This window comes from Vipera berus, assembly GCF_964194415.1.
Source record: "Vipera berus genome assembly, chromosome: 4".
In the NCBI taxonomy this organism is placed as follows: domain Eukaryota; kingdom Metazoa; phylum Chordata; class Lepidosauria; order Squamata; family Viperidae; genus Vipera; species Vipera berus.
In genome coordinates, this window is record NC_138206.1 from 7,820,316 (window position 1) to 7,835,846 (window position 15,531).

Sequence of the window (15,531 nt, forward strand, 5' to 3'; positions counted from 1 at the left end):
GCCTGCATTTATCTTTTTATGTCTCTTGCTAGCGGCTGGACAAGGTCATTTACATATCCTAGAGTGGCTAATTAATAGGGAAGCTGACTGCAATATTGCCAACGATGCTGGGGAAACACCCAAAGATGTTGCAAAGAGGTAATCCGTCACTCTTCCATCCACAAGGGATGAGTTTTGTTGTTGTTAGTTGCAAAGTCGTGTCCGACCCATCACAACCCCATGGACAACGTTCCTCCAGGCCTTCCTGTCCTCTACCATCTTCTGGAGTCCATTTAGGCTCACGCCTCCTGCTTCAGTGACTCCATCCAGCCACCTCATTCTCTGTCGTCCCCTTCTTCTCTTGCCCTCAATCTTTCCTCGCATTAGGCTCTTCTCCAGTGAGTCCTTCCTTCTCATGAGGTGGCCAAAGTATTTGAGTTTCAACTTCAGGATCTGGCCTTCTAAAGAGCAGTCGGGGTTGATCTCCTTTAGGACTGACCAGTTTGATCGCCTTGCAGTCCAAGGGACTCGCAGGAGTCTTCTCCAGCACCATAGTTCAAAGGCCTCAATTCTTTGGCGAGGGATGAGCTAATGTGGACTATTTTCCGGCATCTTGATTTATTGATTGATTTATTATATTTATATCTTCAACCAACAGTTAGCACTTAAATGGGCTATCAGCACAGGGAACCATGAATGAACAAAAGCTATGTTACTTGAGGCCTGTTTTTTTTAAAAAAAGTAGTGGCTGCTGCTTCCCCCCCCCCGCTGTCTCCCATGTCCCAGATGCATTTGTAATGAAGGTGAAATCCACAATGTGTGTGCATGCAGGCGCTGCTTTGTTCCTGCAATGTAAGGGTCCTCAGCAAATGCAATCCATTGGGTAGTATTTTTAAAAAATTTACTTATTTACTTACTTACGTATTTACTTACTTACATATTTACTTACTTACTTACTCAAGGGAGCAAACATAATAATAATAATAATAATAATAATAATAATAATAATAATAATAATAATAATAATAATAATAATAATAATAATAAGAAGTTGGAAGGTACCTTGGAGGTCATCTAGTCCAACCCCCTACTAAGGCAGGAAACCCTATACCATTTCAGACAAATGGCTGTCCAGTCTCTTCTTAAAAACTTCCAGTGTTGGAGCATTCACAACTTCTGGAGGGAAGTTGTTCCACTGGTTAGTTGTTCTAACTGTCAGGAAGTTTCTCCTTAGTTCTAGGTTGCTTCTCTCCTTGACTAGTTTCCATCGGTTGCTTCTTGTCCTGCTTTCAGGTGCTTTGGAGAATAGCTTGACTCCCTCTTCTTTGTGGCAGCCCCTGAGATATTGGAACACTGCTATCATGTCACCCCTCACCCTTCTCTTCATTAAACTAGACATACCCAATTCCAGCAACCGTTCCCTATATGTTTTAGCCTCCAGTCCCCCAATCATCTTTGTTGCTCTTCTCTGTACTCTTTCTAGAGCCTCAACATCTTTTTTACATCGTGGTGACCAAAACTGGATGCAGTATTCCAGGTGTGGCCTTACCAAGGCATTGTAAAGTGGTATTAACACTTCACGTGATCTTGATTCTATCCCTCTGTTAATGCAGCCTAGCACTATGTTGGCTTTTTTGGCAGCTGCAGCACACTGCTGGCTCATATTTAAGTGATTGTCCACTAGGACTCCAAGATCCCTCTCACAGTTACTACTATCGAGCAAGGTACCACCTATACTATACCTGTGCATTTGATTTTTCCTGCCTAAATGTAGAACCTTACTTTTTTCCAATAATATCCAATAATTCTTCCTTGGTACATCTCTGTGAAGTCTACATGTTCTCCCACCCAAATATTACCCACGGTCTGATCCTGCTTAGCTTTCACACCAGATAAGGTTAGCCTGATGGTTCATAAAGTTTACCTAGCCAAACCCAATGCCAGTGGCTCTGTTTGTATCATTTAAACTTGAGACTATTTTAACGGGATGTCAAAGCAATAACATTCGAGCCCTCAAGAGCAGAAATTAGAATTGGTATGGGGAAGTCATTGCTTTTTCATTTTCCAGTAATTAAATTGGTCTGTGCAGGTTTGCCCAGCTGGCTGTTGTGGCGTATCTGAAAAACAAGATGGGGAACGACTCAGATTTGGAAATCGACGTAAAAGATGAAACGTTTTTTGAACATCACGGTGTGGAAGGGAGTACGGATAACAGGGGAGATCTGAAGGAAGACAAAGAAGAGAAAACTGACGCTCGTGGTGAGTCCAAGACTTTCTGGATAGAGATTTATTTTACATTTTTCAGGAAGTCACCTCTAGGGCAGGGGTCCCCAACCCCTGGTCTGCAACCCAGTACCGGACCGCAGCCCGTTTGGAACTGGGCAGCGGCAGTGGTGGGCAAGCCTGCATGAAGCTGCATTTCTGAAAGCGGCACACGTATGTAGACCTCCTCCACTGCCCTGTCGCTGCCCCTTCCTTAGTCCTCCAAGCCAAAAAGCTTGGGGAACGCTGCTCTGGAGAATGTAATAAAATTCCAGCTTACAGGTAGTCTTGGTGGAGCAGTGGGCTAATGCCTCCTTAAGTAACACCAGCTGCCTGCAATTAGTGCAGGTTCGAGTCCCACCAGGCTCAAGGTTGACTCAGCCTTCCATCCTTCCGAGGTAGGTAAAATGAGGACCCAGATTGTTGGGGGCAATTAAGCTGACTTTGTAATAATGCCGCTTGGGGTGTGTGTGAAAGCCCTAATAAGCAGGCATATACATAGAATGAAGGCTACTGCTAAGCTTGTAAGCCGCCCTGAGTATTCGGAGAAGGGCGGGATATAAATGGAATTAAAATAAAAAAAATAAAAAATACAGGTAGTCCTCAACTTACGATCGCAAATGAGTCCAAAACAGTGACAGTCCGAACTGAGGAAGCTTTTTGGGTGAGAAGCGAAACGCTTTCAAAGAAAAGAAACAAACAAAAAGTAAGTCCAGTTGCCTTTCGAAAAAGCTCCTTTGGGACATCCGTGAACTGGATATTACTGAGAAACTCGATAGACGACTGCAAAAAATTGGGTAGGTCCCGTGGGTGACCTGATTTAAGACTGTCACGATTTACAGCCATAATGAGCGGGCTTCTGTTGTAAGTCGAGGACTAGTGTATTGTGAAAGCAAACAAAAGAAAAAGAATAAGAAAAACAAAACTCTCTAAGACTTAACATGGTACATTGATTAAAGTTCATCTATTGGTAAAAATCACTTCAGTACAGATAGTCCTCAACTTACAACAGTTCGTTTAGTGACCGTTCAAAATTACAACGGCATTGAAAAAAGGGACTTATGACCATTTTTCACACTTACGATCTTTGCAGCATCCCCATGGTGACATGATTTACATTCACACGTATGATGGTTGCAGTGATCCCCTTTTGCGACCTTGAGCAGGGGGATGGACTAGAAGACCTCCAAGGTCTCTTCCAGATCTATTCTATTCTATTCTATTCTATTCTATTCTATTCTATTCTATTCTATTCTATTCTATTCTATTCTATTCTATTCTATTCTATTCTATTCTATTCTATTCTATTCTATTCTATTCTATTCTATTCCATTCTTTTCTATTCTACTCTACTCTACTCTACTCTACTCTACTCTACTCTACTCTACTCTACTCTACTCCACTCCACTCCACTCCACTCCACTCCACTCCACTCCATATTTTCTATTCTATTCTATTCTATTCTATTCTATTCCATTCCACTCCACTCCACTCCACTCCACTCCACTCCACTCCACTCCACTCCACTCCATTCCATATTTTCTATTCTATTCTATTCTATTCTATTCTATTCTATTCTATTCTATTCTATTCTATTCTATTCTATTCTATTCTATTCTATTCTATTCTATTCTATTCTATTCTATTCTATTCTATTCTATTCTACTCTACTCTACTCTACTCTACTCTACTCCACTCCACTCCATATTTTCTATTCTATTCTATTCTATTCCATTCCACTCCACTCCACTCCACTCTACTCCATTCCATATTTTCTATTCTATTCTATTCTATTCTATTCTATTCTATTCTATTCTATTCTATTCTATTCTATTCTATTCTATTCTATTCTATTCTATTCTATTCTATTCTATTCTATTCTATTCTATTCTATTCCATTCTTTTCTACTCTACTCTACTCTACTCTACTCTACTCTACTCTACTCTACTCTACTCTACTCCACTCCACTCCATATTTTCTATTCTATTCTATTCTATTCTATTCCATTCCACTCCACTCCACTCCACTCCACTCCACTCCACTCCACTCCATTCCATATTTTCTATTCTATTCTATTCTATTCTATTCTATTCTATTCTATTCTATTCTATTCTATTCTATTCTATTCTATTCTATTCTATTCTATTCTATTCTATTCTATTCTACTCTACTCTACTCTACTCTACTCTACTCTACTCTACTCTACTCCACTCCACTCCACTCCATATTTTCTATTCTATTCTATTCTATTCTATTCCATTCCACTCCACTCCACTCCACTCCACTCCACTCCACTCCACTCCACTCCATATTTTCTATTCTATTCTATTCTATTCTATTCTATTCTATTCTATTCTATTCTATTCTATTCTATTCTATTCTATTCTATTCTATTCTATTCTATTCTATTCTATATTTTCTATTCTATTCTATTCCATTCCATTCCATTCCACTCCACTCTCCATTCCATTCCATTCCATTCCATTCCATTCCATTCCATTCCATTCCATTCCATATTTTCTATTCTATTCTATTCTATTCTATTCTATTCTATTCTATTCTATTCTATTCTATTCTATTCTATTCTATTCTATTCTATTCTATTCTATTCTATTCTATTCTATTCTATTCTATTCTATTCTTAACCTTCTAACAAGGAAAGCCAATCATATTATTAATTTAAGAACTGTGGTGATCCACTTAACAAATGCAATGAGAAAAGTCATCAAATGCGGGCAAAACACACTTAGCAAATTTCCCACTTAGCAACATAGACTTTGGGCTCCATTGTGGTTGTAAGTTGAGGACTGCCTGTACGATGTCCTAAAAGAATCCATGGTTCAGCCTGGACCTCATGCTCGTCTGAATCAGCCTTTGTGAGGCTTCGTGGGAATGCAGGGATTCTCATTCCTTTCCCGAGACTTTTGCTTAAATGGTTGGGATGGTTAACTTCTTGCTTCTTTTCGGCTCTGCTTTGAAGCGGGTTCATAAAAATGCTCTGAGATTTTAAAACAAACGAACAAAAAAAAAAAAACAAAAACCCCAACCACCTCTCTTGCAGAAAGAGCCTACCAAAAAGTGGAAGAGTTGCAAGGTCTCTTAGAAATGGCCCTCAGCAACTTCAAGCAGCTTGGAGGTATCACTCCCCAGGAAAGGCAGAACAAACTGGAAGAGAAAAGGCTCAAAAAGTAAGGTTTTGGATTTATTTTTTTTACAAGCAGCTGTGGAGTTCACAAGTGTTGCATCCACAATGCCTGCATCTATGAAAGCCAGTTTGGTGTAGCGGTTTAAGGTGCCGGTTTAGGAACCAGTAAATGGTGTGTGAAAGCTGGCTGGGTGACTTTGGTCCAGTCACCAAGAGATGGTGAATTCTAGTCCCGCTTTAGGCATGAAGGCTGGTGGGTGACTTTGGTCCAGTTGCCAGGAGATGGTGAGTTCTAGTCCTGCCCTAGCCATGAAGGCTGGCTGGGTGACTTTGGTCCAGTCGCCAGGAGATGGTGAGTTCTAGTCCTGCCCTAGCCATGAAAGCTGGCTGGGTGACTTTGGTCGTCACCAGGAGATGGTGAGTTCTAGTCCTGCCCTAGCCATGAAGGCTGGCTGGGTGACTTTGGTCCAGTCGCCAGGAGATGGTGAGTTCTAGTCCTGCCCTAGCCATGAAAACTGGCTGGGTGACTTTGGTCGTCACCAGGAGATGGTGAGTTCTAGTCCTGCCCTAGCCATGAAGGCTGGCTGGGTGACTTTGGTCCAGTCGCCAGGAGATGGTGAGTTCTAGTCCTGCCCTAGCCATGAAAGCTGGCTGGGTGACTTTGGTCCAGTCGCCAGGAGATGGTGAGTTCTAGTCCTGCCCTAGGCATGAAAGCTGGCTGGGTGACTTTGGTCCAGTTGCCAGGAGGTGGTGAGTTCTAGTCCTGCTGGCTGGGTGACTTTGGTCCAGTCACTCTCTCACAGTCCAGCCCACCTCCAAGTGTTCTTGTGAGGAAAATAGGAGGAAGAAAGCATATTAGGTATGTTTTCTACCTTGAGTTACTTACGAAGCAATAAAAGCTCGATAAAAATCTAATAAAGACTCTGAAAAGAAGCCTCCAGTATTAAGCGAAGTCATGGCATCGCTCACTGCCCTCTTAAGCAAGCATAAGAAGGGACCGAGAGTTAAGAAATTGCAAAACTTTTTGCTGGCAGAAGAAGGAATTGATCTCGAGAAGGTCAGCATTGTCCAGGGCTACAAAGACACAGTGGAATTTTTGGAGCAAAAGATGCCTAAATTGAAGTTGAACTACCAAACAGACTTAATAGTGTTGCTGAATTTGACTCAGGTAATGCCTCCCCTGGAGAGACCCATCACTCCTGGTGATGGTTATTGGCATCCATAATGTGTGTATGTGTGGGGTGAGTCTTGCATGTACAACACATCTAGAGTATTTGGATTTGAACTGGGCTAAAAAAAGAAAAAAGTGTGGTCTAGAAAAAGTCCTGGGCCACAATCTAAGCCAGGGGTAGGCAAGCTTGGCTCTTTTATGACTCGTGGACTCCAACTCCCAGAATTCCTGAGCCAGCGTGGGGGGAACTATGGCCCCTTCATGACTTGTGGACTTCAACTCCCAGAATTCCTCAGCCAGCGTGGGGGAACTATGGCCCCTTCATGACTCGTGGACTTCAACTCCCAGAATTCCTGAGCCAGCATGGGGGAACTATGGCCCCTTCATGACTTGTGGACTTCAACTCCCAGAATTCCTCAGCCAGCATGGGGGAACTATGGCCCCTTCATGACTTGTGGACTTCAACTCCCAGAATTCCGGAGCCAGCATGGCTCAGCTTAGAAACCTCTCCCTTTCCCCTCAGCATGGCTGGCTCAGGAATTCTGGGAGTTGAAGTCCACCAGTCATAAAAAAGAGCCAAGGTTGCCTACCCCTGGAAGCTGTAATCCTCCTCCAAGTATGGAAAGTGGCCAGTCATTTTCTCTGAATCTAAGCTAACTCAGAGTCTTGTTAGGAAGCAAATAGGTAACATTATGTGCATCAACTTTTGAATTGTTAAAAATAAAAGCCAGGTATAAATTTGTACCACTTTATAAAACCTTAGTGAGACCGCACCTGGAATACTGCAACCAATTTTGGTCGCCATACTAGCAAAAAGATGTTGAGACTTTGGAAAAAAGTTCAGAGAAGAGCAACTAAGATGATCCAAGGCCTGGAGACCAAAACATACGAAGAACGGCTGTAGGACTTGGGTTTGGCTAGTCTAAAGAAAAGAAGAAGCAGGGGAGACATGTTAGCAGTATTCCAGTATCTGAGGGGCTGTCACAAAGTAGAGGGGGTCAAACTATTCTTCAAAGGACCAGAGGGCAGGACGAGAAACAATGGATGGAAACTGATCAGAGAGAGAAGCAACCTAGAACTAAGGAGAAACTTCCAAACAGTGAGGACAATTAACTAGTTCAATAGCTTTTCCCCAGAAATCGTGGGCACTCCATCAGTGGAGGTTTTTAAGGAGAGACTAGACATTCACCTGTCTGAAATGGTATAGTTTTTCCTGCTTGAGCAGGGGGCTGGACTAGAAGACCTCCAAGGTCCCTTCCAGATTCTATTCTATTCTATTCTGTTCTGTTCTGTTCTAAATCTCAACTCCCTTGAATTTTAAAATCTCCCTTATGGATGAATTAGAGTTAGTAATTGCAACCACCCGCATGGCTGGTATTCTATACTCTGCAAAAGCTGGTAAGATAACACATTCACCAGGGCTTTAAAATGTGGCCAGACTTTTTATAGTTTTCAATAATAGGGTGAGCACTCTTCCTTCATAATTTACTAATGTCCTTGTTAAGAATTGTTGCTCTGCTGCCCTCTGCCGATTGACTACAACAGAGAACAATCACACACCCCATTAAACTGAGTTAAACATGAAAGATTCTGTTAATGTAGCCCATACCAATAAAGTAGACTTCCATGCAAATCTGTAGTCTGTTCATTTCATTTTGCAGGATTTCTTCTTTTTTTGCCATGTATATGTATATATTTGAACTAGATTGTGATGTTTCTCTGTGTCATATATGTATGTGGGTATATGCATAATGTTTGAGGGTTTTTTGAGAGCGGAATGCAACGAAATTTCATTTTAATGTGTGCTGATTAGTATACATTTAAAGTGACAATAAAGTATTCTATTCTATTCTATTCTATTCTATTCTATTCTATTCTATTCTATTCTATTCTATTCTATTCTATTCTATTCTATTCTATTCTATTCTATTCTATTCTATTCTATTCTATTCCATATATTCTATTCTATTCTATTCTATTCTATTCTATTCTATTCTATTCTATTCTATTCTATTCTATTCTATTCTATTCTATTCTATTCTATTCTATTCTATTCTATTCTATTCTATTCTATTCCATTCCATTCCATTCCATTCCATTCCATATTTTCTATTCTATTCTATTCTATTCTATTCTATTCTATTCTATTCTATTCTATTCTATTCTATTCTATTCTATTCTATTCTATTCTATTCTAATTCTATTCTATTCTATTCTATTCTATTCTATTCTATTCTATTCTATTCTATTCTATTCCTATTCTATTCTATTCTATTCTATTCTATTCTATTCTATTCTATTCTATTCTATTCTATTCTATTCTATTCTATTCTATTCTAATTCTATTCTATTCTATTCTATTCTATTCTATTCTATTCTATTCTATTCTATTCTATTCCATATATTCTATTCTATTCTATTCTAATTCTATTCTAATTCTATTCTATTCTATTCTATTCTATTCTATTCTATTCTATTCTATTCTATTCTATTCTATTCTATTCTATTCTATTCTATTCTATTCTATTCTATTCTATTCCATTCCATTCCATTCCATTCCATATTTTCTATTCTATTCTATTCTATTCTATTCTATTCTATTCTATTCTATTCTATTCTATTCTATTCTATTCTATTCTATTCTATTCTATTCTATTCTATTCTATTCTATTCTAATTCTATTCTATTCTATTCTAGTCTATTCTATTCTATTCTATTCTATTCTATTCTATTCTAATTCTATTCTAATTCTATTCTATTCTATTCTATTCTATTCTATTCTATTCTATTCTATTCTATTCTATTCTATTCTATTCTATTCTATTCTATTCTATTCCATTCCATTCCATTCCATTCCATTCAATTCCATATTTTCTATTCTATTCTATTCTATTCTATTCTATTCTATTCTATTCTATTCTATTCTATTCTATTCTATTCTATTCTATTCTATTCTATTCTATTCTATTCTATTCTATTCTATTCTATTCCATTCCATTCCATTCCATTCCATTCCATTCCATATTTTCTATTCTATTCTATTCTATTCTATTCTATTCTATTCTATTCTATTCTATTCTATTCTATTCTATTCTGTTCTGTTCTGTTCTGTTCTGTTCTGTTCTGTTCTGTTCTGTTCTATTCTAATTCTATTCTATTCTATTCTATTCTATTCTATTCTATTCTATTCTATTCTATTCTATTCTATTCTAATTCTATTCTATTCTATTCTATTCTATTCTATTCTATTCTATTCTATTCTATTCTATTCTAATTCTATTCTAATTCTATTCTATTCTATTCTATTCTATTCTATTCTATTCTATTCTATTCTATTCTATTCTATTCTATTCTATTCTATTCCATTCCATTCCATTCCATTCCATTCCATTCAATTCCATATTTTCTATTCTATTCTATTCTATTCTATTCTATTCTATTCTATTCTATTCTATTCTATTCTATTCTATTCTATTCTATTCTATTCTATTCTATTCTATTCTATTCCATTCCATTCCATTCCATTCCATTCCATTCCATATTTTCTATTCTATTCTATTCTATTCTATTCTATTCTATTCTATTCTATTCTATTCTATTCTATTCTATTCTATTCTATTCTATTCTATTCTATTCTAATTCTGTTCTGTTCTGTTCTGTTCTGTTCTGTTCTGTTCTATTCTAATTCTATTCTATTCTATTCTATTCTATTCTATTCTATTCTATTCTATTCTATTCTATTCTATTCTATTCTATTCTATTCTATTCTATTCTATTCTATTCTATTCTATTCTATTCTATTCTATTCCATTCCATTCCATTCCATTCCATTCCATATTTTCTATTCTATTCTATTCTATTCTATTCTATTCTATTCTATTCTATTCTATTCTATTCTATTCTATTCTATTCTATTCTATTCTAATTCTATTCTATTCTATTCTATTCTATTCTATTCTATTCTATTCTATTCTATTCTATTCTATTCTATTCTATTCTATTCCTATTCTATTCTATTCTATTCTATTCTATTCTATTCTATTCTATTCTATTCTATTCTATTCTATTCTAATTCTATTCTATTCTATTCTATTCTATTCTATTCTATTCTATTCTATTCTATTCTATTCCATATATTCTATTCTATTCTATTCTAATTCTATTCTATTCTATTCTATTCTATTCTATTCTATTCTATTCTATTCTATTCTATTCTATTCTATTCTATTCTATTCTATTCTATTCTATTCTATTCCATTCCATTCCATTCCATATTTTCTATTCTATTCTATTCTATTCTATTCTATTCTATTCTATTCTATTCTATTCTATTCTATTCTATTCTATTCTATTCTATTCTAATTCTATTCTAATTCTATTCTATTCTATTCTATTCTATTCTATTCTATTCTATTCTATTCTATTCTATTCTATTCTATTCCATTCCATTCCATTCCATTCCATTCAATTCCATATTTTCTATTCTATTCTATTCTATTCTATTCTATTCTATTCTATTCTATTCTATTCTATTCTATTCTATTCTATTCTATTCTATTCTATTCTATTCTATTCTATTCTATTCCATTCCATTCCATTCCATTCCATTCCATTCCATTCCATTCCATATTTTCTATTCTATTCTATTCTATTCTATTCTATTCTATTCTATTCTATTCTATTCTATTCTATTCTATTCTATTCTATTCTATTCTATTCTATTCTATTCTATTCTAATTCTGTTCTGTTCTGTTCTGTTCTGTTCTGTTCTGTTCTATTCTAATTCTATTCTATTCTATTCTATTCTATTCTATTCTATTCTATTCTATTCTATTCTATTCTATTCTATTCTATTCTATTCTATTCTATTCTATTCCTATTCGATTCTAATTCTATTCTATTCTATTCTATTCTATTCTATTCTATTCTATTCTATTCTATTCTATTCTATTCTATTCTATTCTATTCTATTCTATTCTATTCTATTCTATTCTATTCTATTCTATTCTATTCTATTCTATTCTATGGAATACCTTTCCCCTTGATGTACAATCAGCTCTTACTTTATTACTAGCATTTCATAAATTGCTCAAGACACAGCTATTTTTCTTTTTGTAGTAGTGTCTATATACCATTTTGTTAAAGGTTTTCTTTTTAGTTTTCTTTTAAATCGTATTGTATCCCTGACACATTCATGTATTGGACAATTTTCCAAACTGCTGAGAATTGTTTGATTGCAGCGAGAAACAAATATAGGTAATCCTCGACTTACAACTGTTCGGCTTACAACAATTTATTTAGTTACAGCAGCACTGGAAAAAAAAAGACTGCTTTTCACACTTATGACTGTTGCAGCATCCCCAGTCGTGTGATCAAAATTCAGACACTTGGCAACTTGCTCGTATTTGCGACAATTGCAGCATCCCAGGATCACATGATCACTGTTTGTGACCTTCTGGCAAGCAAAATCCATGGGGGATGCCAGATTCACTTAACAACCCTTGTTACTAACTGAACAACTGCCGCAGTTCACTTAGCGACTGTTACAAGAAAGGTTGTAAAGTGGGGCAAAACTCACTTAACAACTCTCTTGCTTAGCAACGGGAATTTTGGGCTCCATTTTGGTTGTCAGTCGGGGACCACCTGCAAATAAGCGAACAGCATCTTCTGACGCTCGTTTTTCTGGCTTTCAAAAAGGGCCATCTCTGAGCTGCAAGAGCAGCTGGAATATGAGCAGATGCGACGGGAGAAGTTGGAAGCACAGCTGGACGAGGCCCGAGCAGAAATAGGAAAATTCAAAGAACTGCAAGAAAATAGTGTGATGTCTCCAACCCATAAGCCCTCTGCGGTGAGTACCATTTTTCTCTTAGATAAATTGTGATTCTCGGCATCCTTGACGATTGGATATGCAGCGCATTCAGAAAGTATTTAGACCCCCCCCCTTCCCTTTGGTCCATTTTGTTTATGCTGCTGCCTGATTCTATAGTTGTTGAAGTTCACTGTCTTTTTCTCATGGTTGACCTTTCCCTACGATGACCCAAGAGATGAAACCAGGACTGGTTTCGAAGGAAGGGGCATCATTTTGTCTTACATTTATATGGGAGATTAAAACAAAAAAAAAGTCAAGATACCACTGGTTTTTCATAACTGATAAAAGGTGGACTTTTTACTCTGAAATTGCAACTTAACGCTGATGTCCCCTCTCTGTGGTTCTTCATCTAGTGTAGGACAAGAAGGGGCAGAACTCGGGGGGGCAGGGTTAAAAGAGGCATCAGCCTAGAATCCCTACATAGCCAACAGTGAACTGAGTTCAACATCCTTCGAGTGCCATTGACCCTTATCTAATTCTAACCAGGTGCTAATAAGAGTTGAGAAGATTCCTGTACTTAGGCTTTGGACAATAAAGTGGTTTAATTGGAACTTTCACGTGTGGACCAGGTCTTTCCCACCTGATATCTGATCAGGTGGTCTCTTAGACGTGGCACGATGGGAATTAAATCCTCTCATTCATTCAGCAGTTGGATGATGAATAATTACAATGTAGTGAACAACAACATCGGATGAACAAATACTAAAGGAAGGCAATAACTTGCTTGTCTTGAAAGAGGAACTATTCTGGGTTTAAGAATGAATGTTTACGCTCATTGCCATCTCCTTTCTTTTTTACTTTCAATATACTTTTAAGCTCCCTTTTCTCTCACTTTATTCTGACCAGCTTCCCTTCCAAGTTCCTTTAGCTTTCTTAACTTGATGCGAGATTTGAACAGTTAAACATTTTTTTACCTGCGTTTTAACAGATCTATCCTAGAATCGCAGCCCTGCTGTATGGGAAATTAATCCAATAGCTGGGAATTGTGGCGTATAACTGATGTTCTTCCTCACGTTCCTTAGATATTGAGAAGGTGTTGCCTGGTGGATTCCTTCCCAACATTTGGTATCTGTAGTCCCAACACACCTAGTATGGAATAGCTACAGTACCCTTTAGGGGTTTTGGGGCCAGTCAGTTCCAGTTTTCTATCTCTTTAAAAATAATAACTTTTGCGTGTGGAAAAGGAGTATTAATCTGTTGGGAAGCTTTTCTCGTTGATGCTGTTGCACATATCCAGTTAGCTGATTTTGGGGCCTCTTGATAAGTTTGATTTGGACCTGGTTAAATACTCCCTGCTGGTGAAAAACCATCAGGGAATTCCAGGATGTAAGAACTTTGCCTGGGAACTGGAGGAAACATTCCTGAACAAGGCAATAGCACAAGAGCCTTGGTGGAGCAGTGGGCTAATGCCTCCTTAAGTAACAGCAGCTGCCTGCAATTAGTGCAGGTTCGCATCCCACCAGGCTCAAGGTTGACTCAGCCTTCCATCCTTCCGAGGTAGGTAAAATGAGGACCCAGATTGTTGGGGGCAATTAAGCTGACTTTGTAATAATGCCGCTTGGGGTGTGTGTGAAAGCCCTAATAAGCAGGCATATACATAGAATGAAGGCTATTGCTAAGCACATTGGTTTGTGCTTAAATTGTAAGCCGCCCTGAGTCTTCGGAGAAGGGCGGGATATAAATGGGATTAAAATAAAAAATAAAAAAATAACACCTCCCCACTATTGCCAGGAAAACTATGTGGAGATACCCATGAGTTTGGGGAAATCTTGAGGTCATCTGTACTTTTCATACTGAATATAAAGGAGGCCTCTGCTTTCAAGCTATTTTTCATTCTTGTGAAATGAATTCTGGTTTCCTGGCAACATTCTTCCGGCATGGCCTCGCCATTGCCTCCTTCCTAGGGCAGAGAGCGGATGACTGGCCCAAAGCCACCAAGCTGGCTTCGTGCCTAAGGTAGGATTAGAACTCACCATCTCCCATTTTCCAGCCTGGTGCCTCAAGCACTACGCCAATCTGGCTCTCTAATGTTTTTAAAGGTAAAGAACATAAATAAGACAAGTCAATTGGCTACTGTTGAAAGTTAGAAGACCAAATCTCTATTGGCGTAACTCTTTTAAAAGCTCCCTTTCAATTTCATTTACTGCCCAAAGCCTAGAATGAGATTAATTTTCAATGTCTCCAACAGGAGTCATTGGCTTTCCCTAAAGAAGATCCTGAGCCAGACACAGCAACCTCCGATTTGCCTAAAGTGAGTTTTGACACCAAGAAAGAGAAGAAATTGAAGAAAAAGCCTCTCTTTAGCCCTGGGGGTGTGATTGTGAAAAGATTCTAAGAAAAACAAGTAGGAAACAAGTAGGAAATCCTCAGCACGAAAGGTTAACTAACAATGCCTTAGCGAGTCAAAGCACGCCTGTTTTTGGCGTCATAAAGATATTGCCTTACCAGAATCTGAATTGGAAGGGAAAAGATTTATGGATCAACCTGTCCGTGTGCTCAGGCCCACAAGTTACACCAAAGCTTGTGTGGGTGTCGATTCAAGGAGGCATTTTATGGCCCCATAGCCTGTGTCAACGTTCTCCTTCAAATTCCGGATTAATCCAGACTACTGAACATCACTTTTTGTGCGACCTTTTAAATGTGAAATTTTCGCAGCCCTAAGAATGAAATTCTTGTAGTGTGGGCGAATCGTGCTTTTAACCCGTTTTCGGGTTTCCAAATTTGGAAAGGCTGCCTCTGAACCAGGTTGCCGTTAAAAGGTAAGGTGTTTTTTTTAAAAAATATGCACTGCTAATTCTCATAGACCGGCTTGTCATTAAAGATTAACCTTTTTTTTTAAAGGAAACTTCCAATGCTTATGTTGCCCCTTAGCCAAAGTGAAATTTCTGCTGTACAACAGAGACGCTAATAAACTGAACAATTTAATATGAGTGGCACATCTGTCTTATTGTACATCGGCAAGTCCAAGAACTCTGGCAGAGATGGTCAAAAATACAAGATTCGTTTGCTTCTGCATGTTAAAACTTCTTCTAAAAAAAAGGGGGGGGGAAATTGGGAAAAATGGGCTTAGAAGAATTCAAAGGAATCGTTGAAGGCCATCCTGG

General features: G+C 37.8%; 1 protein-coding gene across 1 annotated transcript in view; it reads left to right on the forward strand.

Annotated features, from left to right (window-relative positions):
- ANKRD42 (ankyrin repeat domain 42) overlaps positions 1-14,998 on the forward strand; it is a gene marked incomplete at its 5' end in the record, with an annotated part of 30,379 nt that extends 15,381 nt beyond the window's left edge. Inside the window, 5 exons of the mRNA XM_081327661.1 lie at positions 33-138; positions 2,069-2,238; positions 5,304-5,430; positions 12,256-12,406; positions 14,616-14,998. Of these exons, the coding sequence (XP_081183787.1) occupies positions 33-138; positions 2,069-2,238; positions 5,304-5,430; positions 12,256-12,406; positions 14,616-14,762 (701 nt within the window). The 3' untranslated portion in view covers positions 14,763-14,998. The remainder of the gene's footprint in view (positions 1-32; positions 139-2,068; positions 2,239-5,303; positions 5,431-12,255; positions 12,407-14,615) is intronic.
- Between the last annotated feature and the right edge of the window lie 533 nt (positions 14,999-15,531).